Below are 17493 nucleotides of genomic sequence, written 5' to 3'. Positions count from 1 at the left end.
ATAAATTTCTGTGAAAAATGTAGAAACAAATTCTCAAAAGCACGCACGCACAAGCATGCACACAATTTAAGGCCGATCACTCAACAGAAATGTAAAAGAACCTCAAAAAAATTCTAATTATTATTCTTGAAAAATGGTAGATTCATGTGTTCATACAGAATATCACACGTTTCAATAATGAAAAATACTGTCCATGTGGATGTCACAGCCATCTGTGCTAATTTACGGCATAAGATTCTTAGGTTCAATGGAGGTCTCCAGTGTGTACTATTTATTGGCTCCACACATTGGCTTTATCTGGAAGAGGTAAGGCTATTTCATTGCTATAAATAATGTGATATAGAAACTTCCAAAAGATTCAAGGTAATACTAAACCAAAACTGGTGATCTAACTCTGGAAGAGTTTGTTTTCTTGGCCTTTTGCATCTGCAGACCTAAAAAACAGTGCATCCTAAAATCTGAATTGCCTGATCTCCTTGTAACTCTGAGTTTTGTTATTCCAAATCATCCATCAGCACATCCTGTCTGCTTTATGTCCAGGTTTGTATGTATTAAATCATTCAGGTTCTCGCCCCTTCTATTCCTACCCCCTAGTCCAAGTTCCCATCTTATCCTGCCTGAAGACAATGAAAAACCCCACACCTGGTGTCCCCTTCTACTCTTGTCCCCAACCATCCATTCTCCACACAGCAGCCAGAGCAATATTTTAGGACACAATGACCATCTTGTACTCCCTAGCTTAAAATGCCCTACTGCCTTCCCATCACATTTGCAATAAAATTCAAACTCTTCATCAGAAAAAGAAGATCCTGTATGTCCTGGTCCTTATCTCCATCAGCTCTTTCCTCCATCTCCCACTAAACCTCACTGGACAGCCTTTTTCCTGTTCATGGAAGAGGCCAAATCTTGCCTCTTGCAGCCTTTACATCTGCTGTTCCCTCTTCCTGGGATGCTCTTCCTACAGATCTCCACATGGCTGGCTTGTTTTAGTCATTCAGGTCTTAGTTCAAATGTATACTCCTCAGAGAAGCTTTCCCTGAGCTGATCAAAGGCATCCCTTCATCGCATCAGCAAACATTTACTGAGCGCTGAATATGGGCCAGTACCGTATTAGGCACTGGGGATACAGCAGCAAACTAAACAAACTAAACAGATACTCAAATGTTTGTCAAGTGAATGAATGAGCTTCCCAAGCATCAGTGTATCTCAAGAGTACAGAAAGCTTCCTTTGCTTTAGCCAGTAAGTATGATGTTTCTAGAGGTATCATCAAGCATTTCTGAAATTCTTAGACTGTCTCAGTCAACATTGTGGTCTATTTGTTCTCTCTGGTAAATACTATTTAAGAAATTCTGCCTCAAGGCACACACAACTACAGATTGAGGCTGTGCTATCAGTTTTCAAGTACTCTCAAAGTAGTCTGATGTCTAGATAGTCTTGTAAAAGAAATCTCTGATTCCTATAGCACATGGTCTGCCTGTTGGTTTGCTAATCCCATTACCCAAGACGCCTCTGCTCAGGGCAGTCAGGAGAGAGCTAAAGGAGGTGTGATCACAAGAGTCTTCCAAACTCAGCACACTTACCTTCTGGACACCATTTGTCTTCCGCCCATCGATTGCAGTTATAATTATCCCCTGCGTTTTCACAGGTAAAACATTTGAAGCTGTTTGGAAATGGTGTAGCTTTAGAGAAAAACGCAAAGTGAAACAGGTTAAAAAAGACAAAAATTTCACACATCAAATACGGTACAAATTTGGCAACTTTTATTAGATCAAACAAAATTTATAAGCCATCATCCTTACCATTTCCATTTCTAGGGTGCTGGACTTAACTGCCAGACTTTGGGGCATTTTCTTTATTCTCTTTTCTTTAAATATTTCATCTATGAATATTCACTATAGAATAATGAAAATGATTCCACTAAGCAGTTTGAAATATCCATGGTATTGTCCTACTATAATTTATAACTTGGGGATAAGTGAGGGTTGAGTGGGTGGGCAAGTGTGGTGGCAGGATTGGAACCAATAATTTGATATCGTATTGTCCCTGAAAAGATAACCTGAGTTTGAATTTGCCCTTCCCACTAATTATTTGTGTGATTTTAACTTCTGGAAATAACAATATTTACAATAATAGTAACGATGAAGATCCCCATGACCTGCAGAGGTATAGTGAAGATTACATATTGCAGGAAAAATATCTAGCAGAGTCCCTGGCACATCCAATCCTGCTGGTTTGCATCCGTATGCACCTGCATCATGGCTACATTCAACCTCTAACAAGTAATCTCATTTGATAGGTGTCAATTATCACAACATTGGTCCCGACCCGGAATGTAACACTTAATATAGGATGATAGTCATTCTCAGGCCCTTATGCTCAGGAAAGGAATTATGAGCTGCTGGCAGTCTGAATGGACAGCAACTAGTATGTGCTTTCTGTCTTTATGTTTTATGCTTTTTTTTTTCTGCCTTTTATCTTATTATTTTAGTGACCAAGAAGTCAAAAGTATAATAAATTTCACATTTCTCTATAGGCCAGGGTATAAAGCCCTGTATAAAACTTTCAATTCTCCCATTTTTGGAGAATGAAACAGACGAAGATCAAGATCAAGACAAAGATCAAGGTGAACTCCAAATCATCCTAGTAACCTGACCACAAGTTGGGATAATAATTAGAAAGCAGGGGGTATTTCAAATACAGGGAGGATATCTGTCTATGTATAAAACAAGAGGAAAATATTGAAAGCTAAAGTTCAGAGGACATTAAGTATTGCAAATACATTTCAGTTCTGCCCACGCACAAAAGTGAATGAGGTAGGTAAATAAATAAAAAATGAAATAATAAAATCCATTTTCACCTATTAAATCAGTACAGTTAAAAAAATACTAATACTCAATGCTGGTGGGTGTACAGCTAAAATATAAATTGGCACTACCTTTTAGATTTAGCAATTCTAATTCCAAGAGTCTATTCTAAGGTCATTAGCTAATTGAAGAAGAAAACGCATTTAAAAAGATTTTCAATGAAGCATTAACATTTACCTTGCTTGTGATTGTGTGTGTGTGTGTGTGTGTGTGTGTATCTGTGGCTAATATAAATTATGGGGAATTAGTTAAACAAACTATAGTCATATGATTAAAAAATATTTAAATCTAAAAGGCATTAAAATACTTTCAAAGACATGGGAAAATATTCAAAATATAGTGTAATGGGAGAAAAACTACAGCAAAATAAAATTTGTGTGATCTCAGGATGTCACATATTTAAATACACTTACATAGGAAAAACAGTGGAAGGAAACATATTCCAAAATGTAAAGAAGAGCTCACTCTGAATCACGGAATTATGAATAAATTTTAATTGCTCCTGTACCCTTCCTCTTTGGAGTTTTCTATAACAAGCAAATATTACTTTTCTCCTCTTTTTTTTAACAATTTTTTTCTCATCATAAAATTGTATTAGGCTTTAAAAGTTCAAAATCTGTCGATAATTTGGGTTTTATGAAAACTATGTCTGTGCCATGCCGTTAAGCTACCAGTAAACAATCATCACTAATTTACAAATGTATAATAAATGACAGTCCAAGGTGTGTGTGTGTGTGGCATACATGTGTATACATATGTGTGTGTGTACACCTTCTGGAAGACAGAAGGCATGGGACATTGCAAACGATTTTGACTATAAATAAAGAGAATCTAAGAGTCTAAAAGTCATTGCTGTGGGCTGAGTCCTGGAGAGACAGAGAGATTGAGAGAGAGACAGAGAGAAGGTGGGGAAAGGGAGAGGAAATAGATTGACTAGAGGAAATAGAAAAATACACAGAAATTTGTAAGGATGTGATACTGCTGCATATTTTTCATATATTAATATCCCCAAATACAATTCATCACACATACATACACACAGGTGACTGAATGTCCTAAACAATAAAGAAAACACAAAGTAAAGCACCCTAGTGATACAGGCCTCAGCTGGGAGTAGGATAAAGACAGTGGTTCCCAAACCTGGCTGTGCATCATTAGTGTCAGGAGAGCTTTTTTAAAAAGAAGAGGGGGAAAAAAAGAAAAGAAAAAAATATTCTCTATCCCACCCTCTGACTACTTCATCTCTGGAGAAGGGCCCTGGGCATATATAGCTTTAAAGGCTCCTATCATGATTCTGATACTCTTCCAGGTGTGGGAACCATAGACATTCACATTATATGAAACAATTTCTATCTGTAACAATCTCTCTCTAATAAAGTATATCAGAGAGTGTTTTTTTGGTCTGAAAAGAGAGAAAAGAGGAAAGATACATGTATACAATTACACATATATATAAAATATATATTACCCGGTAGATAACATACACTATTTCCTTATTTTTAGATTATTAGTGGAAAAGGTGAATTTTATACAGCCTTTGCTAATGGTGACGTTGCATAATATTAATGAAAATCCAAGTAGTATTCCCCTCCAAATTTGAAACACACTAAGCTATTTTCAAAATTGTTAATGGCCATTTGTAAGAATTTATATACCATTTATGCAGAATCTTCCTACAGCCGATATGCTTCTCCAACAAAGAGACCATTGAAGAATAGTGAGTTCCCTCTGCTAAGCCATTCTCAGGGACAGTGTTCAAAAAATTATTTTAAACAAGAACCCTTTTGAGACTTCAATAATAAGCCTAACCATTTCAAAGAAATGGAGAAAATTTCCGTCACCATGTATTACCTTTACCCACAGAAGTAGTGAAGACTTTCTGGTTTATTCTAGGTATAAACCAAATGTTCCCAAAAAGGCAAAGTTACTATAGGTAGTAACAGGGACTTCAAATGTGCACCCTGACCCCACAGCATGAGCCACAATGGCAAGCATTACTTACGGTCGAGAGGAGGCCTCACGTTATAGAAGTTGATGTTCTTGGCAAATGCCCAGTTTTCCGAGAAGATAAAGATCTGGATAACAGCTACAGCTAGAGCATGACAGAGGAGCAGCATTCTGACCTCGGGTATGGGAAAGTCCACAATTCATATATCTACAATGAAAAGAGAGACTGGTTGACTTTATTTGCCTTTTACACATCACCAGGAGTATGTTTTGCTTCTGTTTTGAAAGCTTGGTTATTCAAATATATTCAACAATCTACTTGTTCTGTAGGGCCAGTACCCATGAGTAAACTGCATTCTTTGATCAGATGAAAGTTAAGCAATTACTGCCTTCTACTGGTCAGCCCTCTGCACTAGCCAGCTGAGTTTTAGCAGGACACCCAATGCCCAGCCTTTCTGGTTCCAGGAGAACAAGCAGCCAGTACTGGCCTGGCTGCACCCCATTTCATTGCTGCCTGAGGCTAGCCGGTTTACTTCACGCCGAATCACCTGATCTCTTAACACCAATGGTTCGGAAGCACGTTCAGCCGAAGTTACCTACCCACCTATCTGTCCATTCCATTTCCTAAGTAAACACTTATGTTTGATAAATTTTGCAACTCTTTCAAAACCTGGAATAAACAATAAAAGCTGGAGCAGTAGGCAGGATAGTGGGTCAAAGGACAATGAGCTTGATAAATAAAGGCTCTGCTGGGTCCCAGAGCACACAGATACTGAGAAGAGAAACAAGTCACTGTGAAATGCCATCCCCACCTGTTTCTGTCCCATTGGCAGCAAGGAGAAGCTGCCAGAAGGTTCTAGAAGAAATAGAATAAAAGTTGATTGAAAAGCCAAAAACACATAATGCTAGCCCTGGCCCACAAATACCACTCACTGCTTTCATAGACTTAAAGTAGGCAGGGCTGAAACCAATGAAATGACAGACATGCACATAGCACTGAGTAAAAGTCAGGCCATCTTAACCCCCATAGGTTCCATTCTCTAGAAGCAGATCTTGGAGTAAGAAAATCTTCAGGAGAGATGGTCTGAACCTGTAATACCACCACTGACGGATTCTCCTTGACAAGGGGGAAGGTGTGGGCAGCAGAAAGTATGTAACTTGGAGTCCAAAGACTGTGGTTCAGATGCTGGCTCTGCTATTTATTAGCTGCCTGACCTTGGGCAAGATTTTTAAACTCTATTAACCTCAATTTCTTCATCTGTAAGGTGGCTTAATAACAGCCGCCCTGCCCACACGTTTGGGTAATTGTGAGCATCAAATACGGGCTCAGGTAGGATCACATAGGACTGTGTATGTAACAGCACTTGTAATACAAGTTCTCTGAAAAGGTTGGAATCTCAAAGCATATTGGCTGAACTCATTTTCTTCTTGCTGAATCAACTGGCCTCAGAGGGTTTGGGGAGTTTTCCAAAGAAAAAAGGTTTGATCTCCACATATACAAACATAATCCTTCACACGGACGTTTTGTTTGAAGCCAGGGAAATAATGCTTGGATTCTAGGGCTGTTACTGCCCCGTCTTGTGTTGTGAGTAAATTGGTTTTGCATATGTGGCTAATAATGCCTACTGATGGAGATGGAACTGAATATTAGACAAAATGTAGCCACAGCATCATATCATCCCTATAGACGGCTTTTGTCACTGTTAGAACTGAGGAAGAACTCAGTGTAAAACAAACAAACAAAAACAACCTGGTAAGTTTCAAAAAAACAGTCTTGCTACACTTTTATACACTGCATTTCAGCTCAGTAAAGAGTCAGACCTAGTGATACATAAATATATATATAATTCTGTCTTGGTTCATTTTAGAAACCAAAATTGACCTTTCACAGTTATCAGATTTCTAATCCCATTCTTACGCTCTTTCTGAAGAAATGGACATTTAGCCAACTATATTACTCCTTAAAGACAAGTAAGGATGAATACTGATGAAATTCTGCTTCTTCTATTTATTTCTCTGAGTTGCGACTGTTCTAAAGTCCTTATGAATTGGTAGCCAAGTTATGGTTACCTGTTCTTTACACCACTGGAGACCCTTTGACTGAGGGACTAATCCTTCTTTCACAAACCCATTTTGTGAAATAAAAAACCATTTCAAAATGACTACATTCCACAAGCAATCCACATGCATTCTTGTAAGATGGAGATGATGCCTAAGGTTTAAGATTTCAGAGGCATACTGTCTACATTCAAGTCCCTTTTCCATCACTCAGCAACTACAGGACCTTAGACAAGCTGCTTAAGCTTTCCACACCTCAGCCTCCCCATCTATAGAACGGGCATAACGACAGTACCTACCTCATGGTGTAGAAGTGAGGACTGAAAGACACCATGCACATGAAGCACTCAGTAGAGTGCTGGGCACCTGGTGAAAGCCGTATTTATGGAGCACTTTCCATTAGGTAGGGAGGAGCACTGGCTGAAATACTTTCTTCCGAACCTACTATCTGTGTAGCCTCATGCAAGTTCCTTAACCTCCTGTACCACAATTTTTGCATCTATAAAATGGGAGTGATAATAATACCCGCCTCACAGGTTGTGGGCATTAGATTAGTTAATACACGTAAAGCACTTGAACTATCTAATTAGCTATGTGCCTGGCATTTTGTTAATTCTTACTAAGCAAGCATTTACTATCAGGAAGAAATCCCCAAAGAGTATGGAATCACAAATCAGAACGCCTGATTTTCCTCATGTAATCTCAGTGTGAGACAAAAGCCCATGCATTCATTCAATATGCCATTATCGACACCTAGTGCATAAATCATTTTTATCACTGGATCTCCAACAAGGTCTTTGCTCTCAGACAGTTTGCATTTTAGAGGGAAAAGACAAGCAACAAATACAGAAAAAAACCACAATTTCAGATAGTCATAAATTCTATGAAAGAAACACAATAAGGTGATATGTTAGTGAATAAGAGGAGCTGCTTTCGGGCCAGCCCCGGTGACCGAGTGGTTAAATTCGGTGCACTCCACTTTGGCAGCCCAGGTTCAGTTCCCAGGCACAGACCCACCCCACTCATCTGTCAGTGGCCATGAGAAAAGAGGAAGATTGGCAATAGATTTTAGCTCAGGGTGAATCTTTCTCAGCAAAGAAAAAAAAAAGAGAGAGAGAGGAGCTACTTTACATATGTGGTGGGCCCAGTACATCTCTCTGAGTAGGTCACATGTGAACAGGCAAATTAAATGATGAGAAGAAACCATCCAAGCAAAGAATCCAAGGAAAAGAAACCAAGGCCCTAAGATGAGAAGAGGCACGCCCTGTTGAGGGAACTCAGAAAGCAGCCAGTGTGACTGGAGCATGGAGGGTGGGGGGATAGACAGTCAGAGAGTTGGCGGGGCCAGATCGCACAACACTTAGAGGCCATGGCAAGGATTTGGATGTAACAAAATCAAGAAGTTGTTTAATTTTAGATTATCTAGTTTTGAAATATATCAAGAATGCTTTGTCTCTGTAGAGTAATTCCTAGCCTTATTTCTACCTCCTGGAACAAAGGAATACAAACAATAGTGAATACAGAGGAATACAGAATTCAGATACACCACAAAGGTTTTTCTGAATGTGTATGTGAATGGATGACAGACGACTTAAAACAACTGAAGGAGCAACAAACCCAAGGATTAGACTTGTGTTTTGGTTTCTCCATTCCATAAAACAGCACTGTAGGGAATACAGTATCATTGTTATTGTATAACTGAGGACAGTGAGGGTCAGAGGCAATATGTGCAAAGATCCTCGCACATTGCCTGGAACACAGCATCCCCTCCAAAGAGTTCCTCATAGCTCGTTCCAGCCTACTAAACTGGAAAACAGGTGCAAAGCAAACCAGAAGAATATGGCTACCATATAGACTAGATGTATTCTCATTTCCGTTTTTAACTAAAACAGCATAGCCTTATTCCACCAAAATTTTCCCAAACTGCAAAGCTTTTACCTGTCAAATGAGGAAAGCACTAAATCAAAATGTTTCCTATTTTGCAGAGCATGCTTTATCATCTATTACCATATACTGCTTTCCCCAAGCACCGATATCTATCTATTTTTCAGTGTGTAGGTTTGTGTTAACATGACTGTTTGATTTTTGACAACCAAAAGACATTAGGGTAATGAAAAAGAAAATGACTGACTATAGTCTCTGGAAGTTGTTTTACATTGAGAATCATTTCACGGAGACTCTGAACTAAAATCATCTGCTGAGACTTTGCTGAGCTGGCTCTCATTACAGTCTTTGCTGCAGAACAAGGTTACAGTAGAGCTTGTATTTTCCTCCAGGAGGAAAAAAAATCTTTAATACAAGTTAGACTAAACCATTCTGGCACTTTCTCCAGGACCATCACATAGAGTAGAGTTCTTCACATGGGGGAGGGGTGACCTGTGAGCTTCTTCAGGTTATTTGCAAAACCTTTTGTCCATACGTATTTTCCCCCTGAGTTGAGTATCTCAAAGGAATCCGAGACTCACATAATAGTTAAGAATGGCTGCTTGCTGTTTCAGAATATAGCTGTTATAATTCTGCTTCCTGTAACTTAGATATTTTCATGTTTTGTCACTAAGTTCCACATATACATTAGGTATCTGGTCCACACTCCTCAAACTCAAGGGTGGCTCAAAACATTCGTCCCCAGACAGAACTCATACAGTCATCCATCTTTCTCAGATAGTAGGCCTGGTCAGAAACCCCTCACCTATGGCGCTGGTCTTCCATTTATGAGTCCTCGCTTTGGAAAGTATATCAGTTCTTGTTCCAGAATGCAGTGTGCTCTTTTGCAAGGATGGAAGAAATTTCTGTAAGGCATATTTGTAGGGATACAACAGGGATGGGCAACTCTCAGGCAATTCCAGAGAATGACTGGCAGCCAGATTTGTAAATTTAGGAAATCCCACTTGAGACCTTGGCCCACTACTGCCTCAGTAAAGGACCTACACGGCACTTGGTCCAGAAGCAGGACTATCTCCCATGTCTGAGTGATGGTAATCATCTCATCCTATATGTGACATTTTATGTTTTCGTGGAAAGTTGGTGGGGGCCTCGGGAAGTGGTGCATCCTTGACATAATAAACTCTTTTGAGGTAGGAAAATGACCCATATTATTTTTTATATTCCCTAGGCCCATGCTCAGTGCATGGTAGATACTCAGTAAATACTTTTTGGAATAGAACCAACATCATTAGCTATGACCTATAATGAGCGCCTTTCTTAGCAAGTAAGACAAAGGTTGTGGGCAATAAGGAGCTGGCAGGGTGTCCAAAGATGAGAAAGAAATGATGGACTCAAAAGGAGATTTGAAAAAGAAGAGACCAAATAGAGGTGGTAAATACTGGCACTTGCACAATTGCTAAAAATGAGTCAGCAAGCACAAGGCCAACATCAACCGCCAATAAAACAAATAAAATGGATAATTTAAGGTAAGCTGCTCTACTAAGTCCAACATGCCTATCAACACTTGCATTCACACCTTCCTGCAAGCATCACTTATCCCACAGTAAGACACTTTAATGACAAATTTTAATAGGCCTGGTTTCCCCTATAAAAACAGTAGAAGGCAAAGAGGAAATTCAAAATGAGTGCTGAAATTTTACTCAGAAAGAGTGGAATAGATGAAAACACTCCTCACAAAAGGAGAAATTTGCCAGAAAACTTTACTATTTACAAAAAGGGTGGCACTACTTGCTTCTGGCTATTAGGAGAGGTTGGCCAATGGCGATATTCTGGTTCCCATAAATTCACGAAGAGTGTTCATGGGATTTACATTGAGACTCTGATCTAGTTCCCTTCCTTGCAGGAAAAGTAAGAATTTAGCTGCTCACCTTGCTGGGAATTTGACAGCCCAGCTCCTAAGGCTTCAGCTTCTACCTTCTTTGATAGGTTCTCTCTCTATTTCTGGTACCTGAGTTCTTTTTTTCCCCCTAAGTTTAAATATGAATTTCTTTAATTTTAAAGACATTTAATCCAGCATTTCTATGTGCCTGAAGCAAAATATGAGAGAGAACTTTAGCTTATGCTCAATCCATCATCTTCACCCGAAAATACAAAATCCCCATGGAATATCATGGATTTTACTCTTGGAGAACAACATTCAGCAGGGGAAAATAGAATCATGATTCAGCCTCTCATGACAGCTTGTCCAGATCTTGAAAGTAGCATGACTATAAGTCACGCATTTATACAAGGTACTGTGCTAAACACTTAGTAATTCAATAGTGAATGAGAGACACACAGCCCCTGTGCCTCTCATCCATTATTGGAACCAAAAAGTCAATGTGAGCCACTGGTGAGATGTGACTGCCAAGAGTTAAGACAATCATCCTTGAGGGGAGAAAAACCAACGAGCTCTAGATTCAGACATACCTAGAACAAATTTCTGGTTCTATCTTTACTAATCAGGTGACCACAGAATTAAGAAGTATTGCCTCCATTTGCCAATAAAAAAGATAAATGTTCTAAGTTGTGTGGATTGAGTGCAGTTACACAGGTGAAGCACCTTTTACTTAGATGGCCTTCAAGAAATGTTAGGTGCCTGCTCTTCCTCCCCCTCCCGCCTTCCCTGCTTCTTCAGACATCAGTAGCAGGAGAATAAAGATCAGATTAAGGGATATAATTGCCCAACTCCATTCCATAACAGCTGGACCAAATCCGGTAAACAGAGTTGAGTTTGATGCACTCATTTCTTAAGAGGATTCACAAATTCTCTCTACTGCAACCAAATGGTAAGTTGGAATGAATGACTGCTAAGGTTCCTTCCACTTCTAATATTCTATGACTTTTATAGAAGTATATTAATGAAAAATTCCAGTTATGACATAAAAAGTCATGTGTAATATAGTATTCCCATAATATTTCAGATTCTTCCTGTGCTGTTTTAAAGAATACAAAGTTAAAAAATCTCATCAAGCACAGGATCAAAAACTCAGAACTGAGTATCTCATTTCTAAATAGAAAGCTGTACATTTTGCAGCGCTAAAGATAGAAGCTTTTTCTACTATATGCAACTTGATAAAAAAGAATGTCTAAAACAGTGCTGACATTAAAATAATTTCATTATGCAAATCAATTTTAAATCTATTCATGAATTAATACAGGACCCATAAGTGTGTAATTTAGGTGGAAAAATAGTCTAATCAATTTTAAAGACATCTTTTAAAATGTGATTCACATTTTAAGAAAAAGTTAAAAGACATTTCCAAAGTAATAGCTTTTCAGCTGCATTTTTGTCAAAGATTTTATTTTACATCTTTTTTGAGGAGCCTTTCATGATGCTGGAGGAGTAAGATGGTAAGAACTCCACATGAGCAAGATTAAAAAGCTGAGATGTTTAGGAATTTGAAACTGGACTCCTTTTTAAAAGAAGCAAGATTGGTTTGGCAGGTTTTATTGAACTATTTGGACAAATGGTAGGAACTCAATAAAAATATGTTAATTGATTAAATTTGAGAGTATCCTTCAGATGGGTGGAATAATTTTTACCCCGTTTGCTTCCATAAATGATTTTTAGGAGGCTTATGCCAAGTCACTTTATGCATTAAGGCTCTCAAAACAAGCAGTAAAAACCATACTGGATGAGAGGAGAGCACAGATCCTAACTCCTTCCGTGAACGGTGTTCCTCTGCTGTGTTACCCTTTGCTCTGTACTTCCTAGGAGCCAAGGGAGACACAGGTGGGACACATATTCCCATTATTGGATAAAAGGAAACTCTTCCTGATACTTAATTCTCAAATTAATGGGCCCTATGCGTTATCATACAGAGAGCACCAAACAACATATGGATAATGCCTAAAATTTGTTTCAAAGAGCTCCACATGCATCCTTCTTTTGGCCAATTCCTTTAAAAGAGCCAAGGGCATTATATGAAAAGGTATTCTATGCAGATATTTCTGCTGTCAAGGAGGCAAATGAGGGAGATATTTTTCTTTTCCATGGGAGAGGGGTGTCTTTAAATCTGAGAGAAAGATACAATAACTGGACAGAAGTTCTGCAGGAGAGCTGCAGGCACACAGGTGTTTGGTGCTGTTAACAAGCGACTCCACTGGCAGAACCGCACGGATATGAACCCAGTGGCAACAGAGCCTGGGCATGGAAGACATTGTTTTATGTTCCACATCCTTGCATGCTTTACTGAACTCATTTCTTTTAATAACCAACCCAAGCTCTCATCATAGAAATCTAGGCTGAAATGTCCGACAGCTGGTTAAGGATCCATTATTCCACATTTGTTGAGTGGAGAGGTGGTTCATCCCAAGGATGCATTCCCTAATGCATGGCATACAGAACTCAACTGAGAAAATTTAGCTTTCAGGGTCACTCGGTGTGTTGGTGATAGCTAGCACTTTTGACTTCATTTAGTCTCAGCCAACATAGAAAAACGACCAGAAAAATAAAGTGTTCACACAGATGTGTCTCTCATTTGAATCTCTCTGTATATTTTCTAATATGAACATATGCATACCCACATACATATATGCATATGTGTATATGTGCATATACACATACATACATACATTTATTGAATGAATTGAATTGCTTAAGTGCTAACTATATGCCAGCTTGTAAAGTGTCCCGAGAACTCTGTTTAAGAAACTGTATTACTAGGGGTTGGTGGCGTAGTGGTTAAGTCCACACACTCCACTTCGGTGGCCCAGGGTTCATGGGTTCAGATCCCGGGTATGGATCTATACACTGCTCTTCAAGTCATGCTGTGGCAGCATCCCACACACAAAACAGAGGAAGATTGTCACAGACGTTAGCTCAGTGATGATCTTCCTCAGCCAAAAGAGGAAGATTGGCAACAGATGTTAGCTCAGGGCCAATCTTCCACACCAAAAAAATTAAAGAAACTGTATTATGAATCATGTCAACTGCTTTCAGCACCTGCATGGTTATCTTTCAATTGGGAGAGCTTTAGGATAAAGAACTGTTACTGTGCATTTGTCCTGTCATCTTTCTTCTGCCCTAGGGTTTTATGTCACTGACCCTTGGTTACAGAGTCTCCATTAGCTCAACTTTATTCTTGATTCTATATCTAAAAACATATTACACAAGTAAAAAGCACGTTCGTGGGTATCATTCTGAACCAGGAGGGCATTTGAAAACCGACAATAAACTACATGCTAGGGCAAAAGAATATCATGCTGACTTTTGCATAGTCACAAAATCTAGAGCAGATTATTCAAAGAACTCTCTGGAAGCTGACATGTTTATAAAAAGCAATCCTAATAAAAAATATCTGCATTCTGCATATATAACAATGTTACAGTGTGTCACTTGCACTATAAATTGTCACTATTGCCACTTGGAGCAGAAGGAAATGTACATATATAAAGATATATAGGTGCATAATTTCATATTCCCAGAGGAAACTGAAAAATTATGTGCATTAAATAGTGTTTTAATTGCAACATGAAAAACTACATTTAAGCAACAATTCAGGATCCTGCAAGGGTAAAGCCAAGTGTAAATGCTGCTGAGTATAACGGGGAAGAATGGCTTCTGGAGACACTCAGGCCTGCACGCAAATCCTGATCCCGTCACTTGTTGGATCTACTACCCTTAGTTGACCCCTCTATTGCTCTGAGACTCAGTTTCTCCCATCAGTAAAATAAAGATATTAAATATCTATTTTACAGAGAGTTGTTGTGGGAATTAAAGGAGAATGAATAAGTTCCCACCCACTGCTGTTCTTATTGTCAAATATTAAATCAATCAGAAAGCTAAAAGGAAAGATCTATGCTTCCTCTATGAATGACATACCAGCCAATTTCATTAAGATCAAGCAACAGGTCTAAGATTTAAGACTGAAATTCAATATACGTATTTTCAGCTCTCAAATTCTATGCTTATCTGAGCATATATGACAGAAGGATGTAAAATTCCTCTAAAGACCAATTTTAAGAAAACTACTCTAGAATATACGTGGGAACAATATCTAGGCCTCAGTAGAGCACTTTCACTTGTCTGCTTTCTGATAAATCTACTTCCTTTGTCCACACTCATAAGTATTGTGCAGCAATTCCTAGAAAGTTTGCTTTAAAAAGCAACAAGCTTTGTGCTCTCACACGTCTCAGGACCTTGTCCTTCCCACTCATATTTAAAGGCCCAGTTCCAGTAGTTCTCATTCATGGAAACTACCTGTGTCTACCCCAGCCCATGGGTTAGTCTCTACCCTGAAAAAAGCTTTGTTTGGGGACGTAAGACTGTTCTTCCTTGCTTAGCACTGGATTGGGCGGAGCAAGTTCCAGTCTGATGGTCACGTGATGGGCCGAAGGTCTCTCAAGGCCTGATACACTTGCAGGTATTATCAATAAAAATAAATTAAAAAAAAAAAAGCTTTTTCATCTTTTCTACCAACAGAATTTCCATTTCCATTTGGATTGCTCACTTAAATTTTAGGTTAACCATGTGAAGATTCTGAGACTCTATTTTCAGCAACTGAAAGTCTGGCCAATCATGACCTAGTGTATTCACGTGTTGTTCAACACACACTATGTTGGGCTTTAAAAATACTACAACCACACGATCTTCCCAAGCTATCCTAGTAGGGTGAAAGGGGTGTGACACAGCTGGGTTTTCACCTTTTGACCCTCCAGACCCACCCTCTACCCCACCACCCACTGCTCTGTGCCCTGGGAAGCTGAGCTACAAAACCACTCACACAGTTTCCTTTCCCATGACTTCCAGTTTGGTTTGGTCAATGGTGGGCCTGGCAGATTGGAGGGTGGGAAGAGAGTGAGACCAGAGTGTGTATTCTCCTGACTGTCTCCCTGCCAGGTTGTCATCATATCCCTCAGCTCCTGTCAGGTGGCCAACTCCCCAGCTACCATCTCCAGGGGTCTGGTAACCATTTTCTCCCCTCGTCCTTTAGGCCTAAGGATAAAAATGGCTCTTCTCTGTTCCTAAGTCTGGAGTTCAGTACTATCACTTACTGGATTCCCCAAATCTAGCCTACACCCTTGTAGACAGCCCCTTGTCGATTCTCTAAAATAACACCGCTCTGAATATGCCATCTGGTTCCTTCCAGGACCCTGACTAAGCCTTGCATCAAGACTTGAAATACCAGGAATAGAACCACTCTGGACCAGGATCCTGGCTTGTTATAGCAGAGCTGTTGATAGGAACAGCTACAGTGAATAAACAGTACCTCTTTACTAGGAAAGCAGAAGAGCAATTGTTACCATTGGGTTATAGGACGCCAATGATTGGATTTCCAACAATTGATTTATGCCACAAACCAATCAGAGTAAGAATGAAGGTTTTAGAAAGAAAATGAGAATATTAACCGAAGATAAATCTGGCTAAAGAATATTTTATAATCTCATGTAAATATCAAAACGGCACAAAAATTCACCTTTTGCCCCTCCAGAAAAAGGTCAAACCCCACAAAAATTTTCTGCTCTCACCATCATTGAAAAACATTGTTAAATAAGTAGAGAGACAGCCAAGATAAATGAGCTGAGAAAAAATACCACATATTGTTATGGAAATAGCACGGAAGCCCACTGAAGCTTTAGGATACTCAAGGCTGCACCCTCCTACTGCATTATAGGACCTATAAATATTTGCACAGAGAGATAAGTTTATTTAAATGCAATGAATTCACTAAACACTGAATTAATATTATTGATCATTAATATGGAGTCCCATATTAATGCCATGGTATTTTGGCCTATACTCTCCTTCCTAAAATCTTTTATTTCAAGAAACAACACTAGCTTTTTGCATGGCAATAGGCTTCTCACTTAAATGAAGAACGTTCTCCTGAACTGCCCTCTGGTTATTCTATGGTTACCTCTTGTCCTCAGCAGTCCAAACCTTCCTACTGGGATAATGTTCTTAGTAGCCTCATTGGCCCAGAGAAGCCCTTTACTTCACCTTCCAAAGTTACTCAAACTACCTTTCTTAATCAATTTTCTTTCTTCCTCCTCCTTTTTCACTCCCTGCTACCCTCACTCAAGGACATCTGAAAGGGGAGAAGAAAAAAAAAGTTCAGCTTGGAATGTACATTGAGATCTCATCCATATTCTGTACCAATTTCCAGACCATAAAACTCCTATTGGCAAAGAAAGTGTTCTATGATAATGCCTCAAATAGTCCCTTTTACCTTGTGCTTAAAATAAAACACAGCTTGAATGTACTTTTTAAAACAGTGGTATGCAATAGGTCAAAGAGGCCAAAAGAGGGATTCTTCTCTTTTCTATTCCCTTTTTGTTAATGGACACAAAATTCTCCTCACAGAAAGCATCTAAGAAAGATGACTAGCTTAGGGATTTGACAAAGTTGACATCTGGAAAGTGAGGAGGCTGAAGAAGTACCAATGACCCTCCTTATTATTCAGAGTATGCCAGAATGTGGAGCCCCACTGTAGTTGACGGCCAGCTCACATCACTGATGGCAAAGAAGACCTCTGGTCCAGGGAGTGGTAATTCTGGGCTATCGTCTTCCATTGTGGGTAAAAACCTCTCCAGCAGCCAGCATAGTGCCTGTACTTCAGGACTTATCATAACTCATTAACCTTCCCCCTAATGCCACCATGGCTGTCCCAGTACTGTTTGTGTTGGATAGATACTCAGTAAGTAATCATTGAACAATCGTTTGAATAAGGTAGACTTCACTTATTCATTCAGTTT

The 17493-nt window shown here is 39.2% G+C and overlaps 1 protein-coding gene across 34 annotated transcripts in view; it reads right to left on the bottom strand.

Annotated features, from left to right (window-relative positions):
- LYPD6B (LY6/PLAUR domain containing 6B) overlaps positions 1 to 17493 on the bottom strand; it is a 170125-nt gene that overhangs the window by 5010 nt on the left and 147622 nt on the right. For 33 of the 34 annotated variants that reach the window (XM_070241865.1, XM_023622863.2, XM_070241846.1 and 30 more), the window contains 2 exons: positions 4868 to 5020; positions 1582 to 1680 (listed from right to left, as the gene is read on the bottom strand). In XM_070241865.1, coding sequence (XP_070097966.1) covers positions 1582 to 1680; positions 4868 to 4982 — 214 coding nt within the window. In that variant the 5' untranslated portion in view covers positions 4983 to 5020. Of the gene's footprint in view, positions 1 to 1581; positions 1681 to 4867; positions 5021 to 5151; positions 5371 to 17493 lie in introns of those variants that run through there. The other variant, XM_070241863.1, reaches the window with a different exon arrangement.

The sequence above is a fragment of the Equus caballus genome, chromosome 18 (genome assembly GCF_041296265.1).
Source record: "Equus caballus isolate H_3958 breed thoroughbred chromosome 18, TB-T2T, whole genome shotgun sequence".
Taxonomy (NCBI): domain Eukaryota; kingdom Metazoa; phylum Chordata; class Mammalia; order Perissodactyla; family Equidae; genus Equus; species Equus caballus.
Note: the sequence above shows the minus strand (reverse complement) of the source record. Positions and strands in the feature narration are given on the sequence as shown.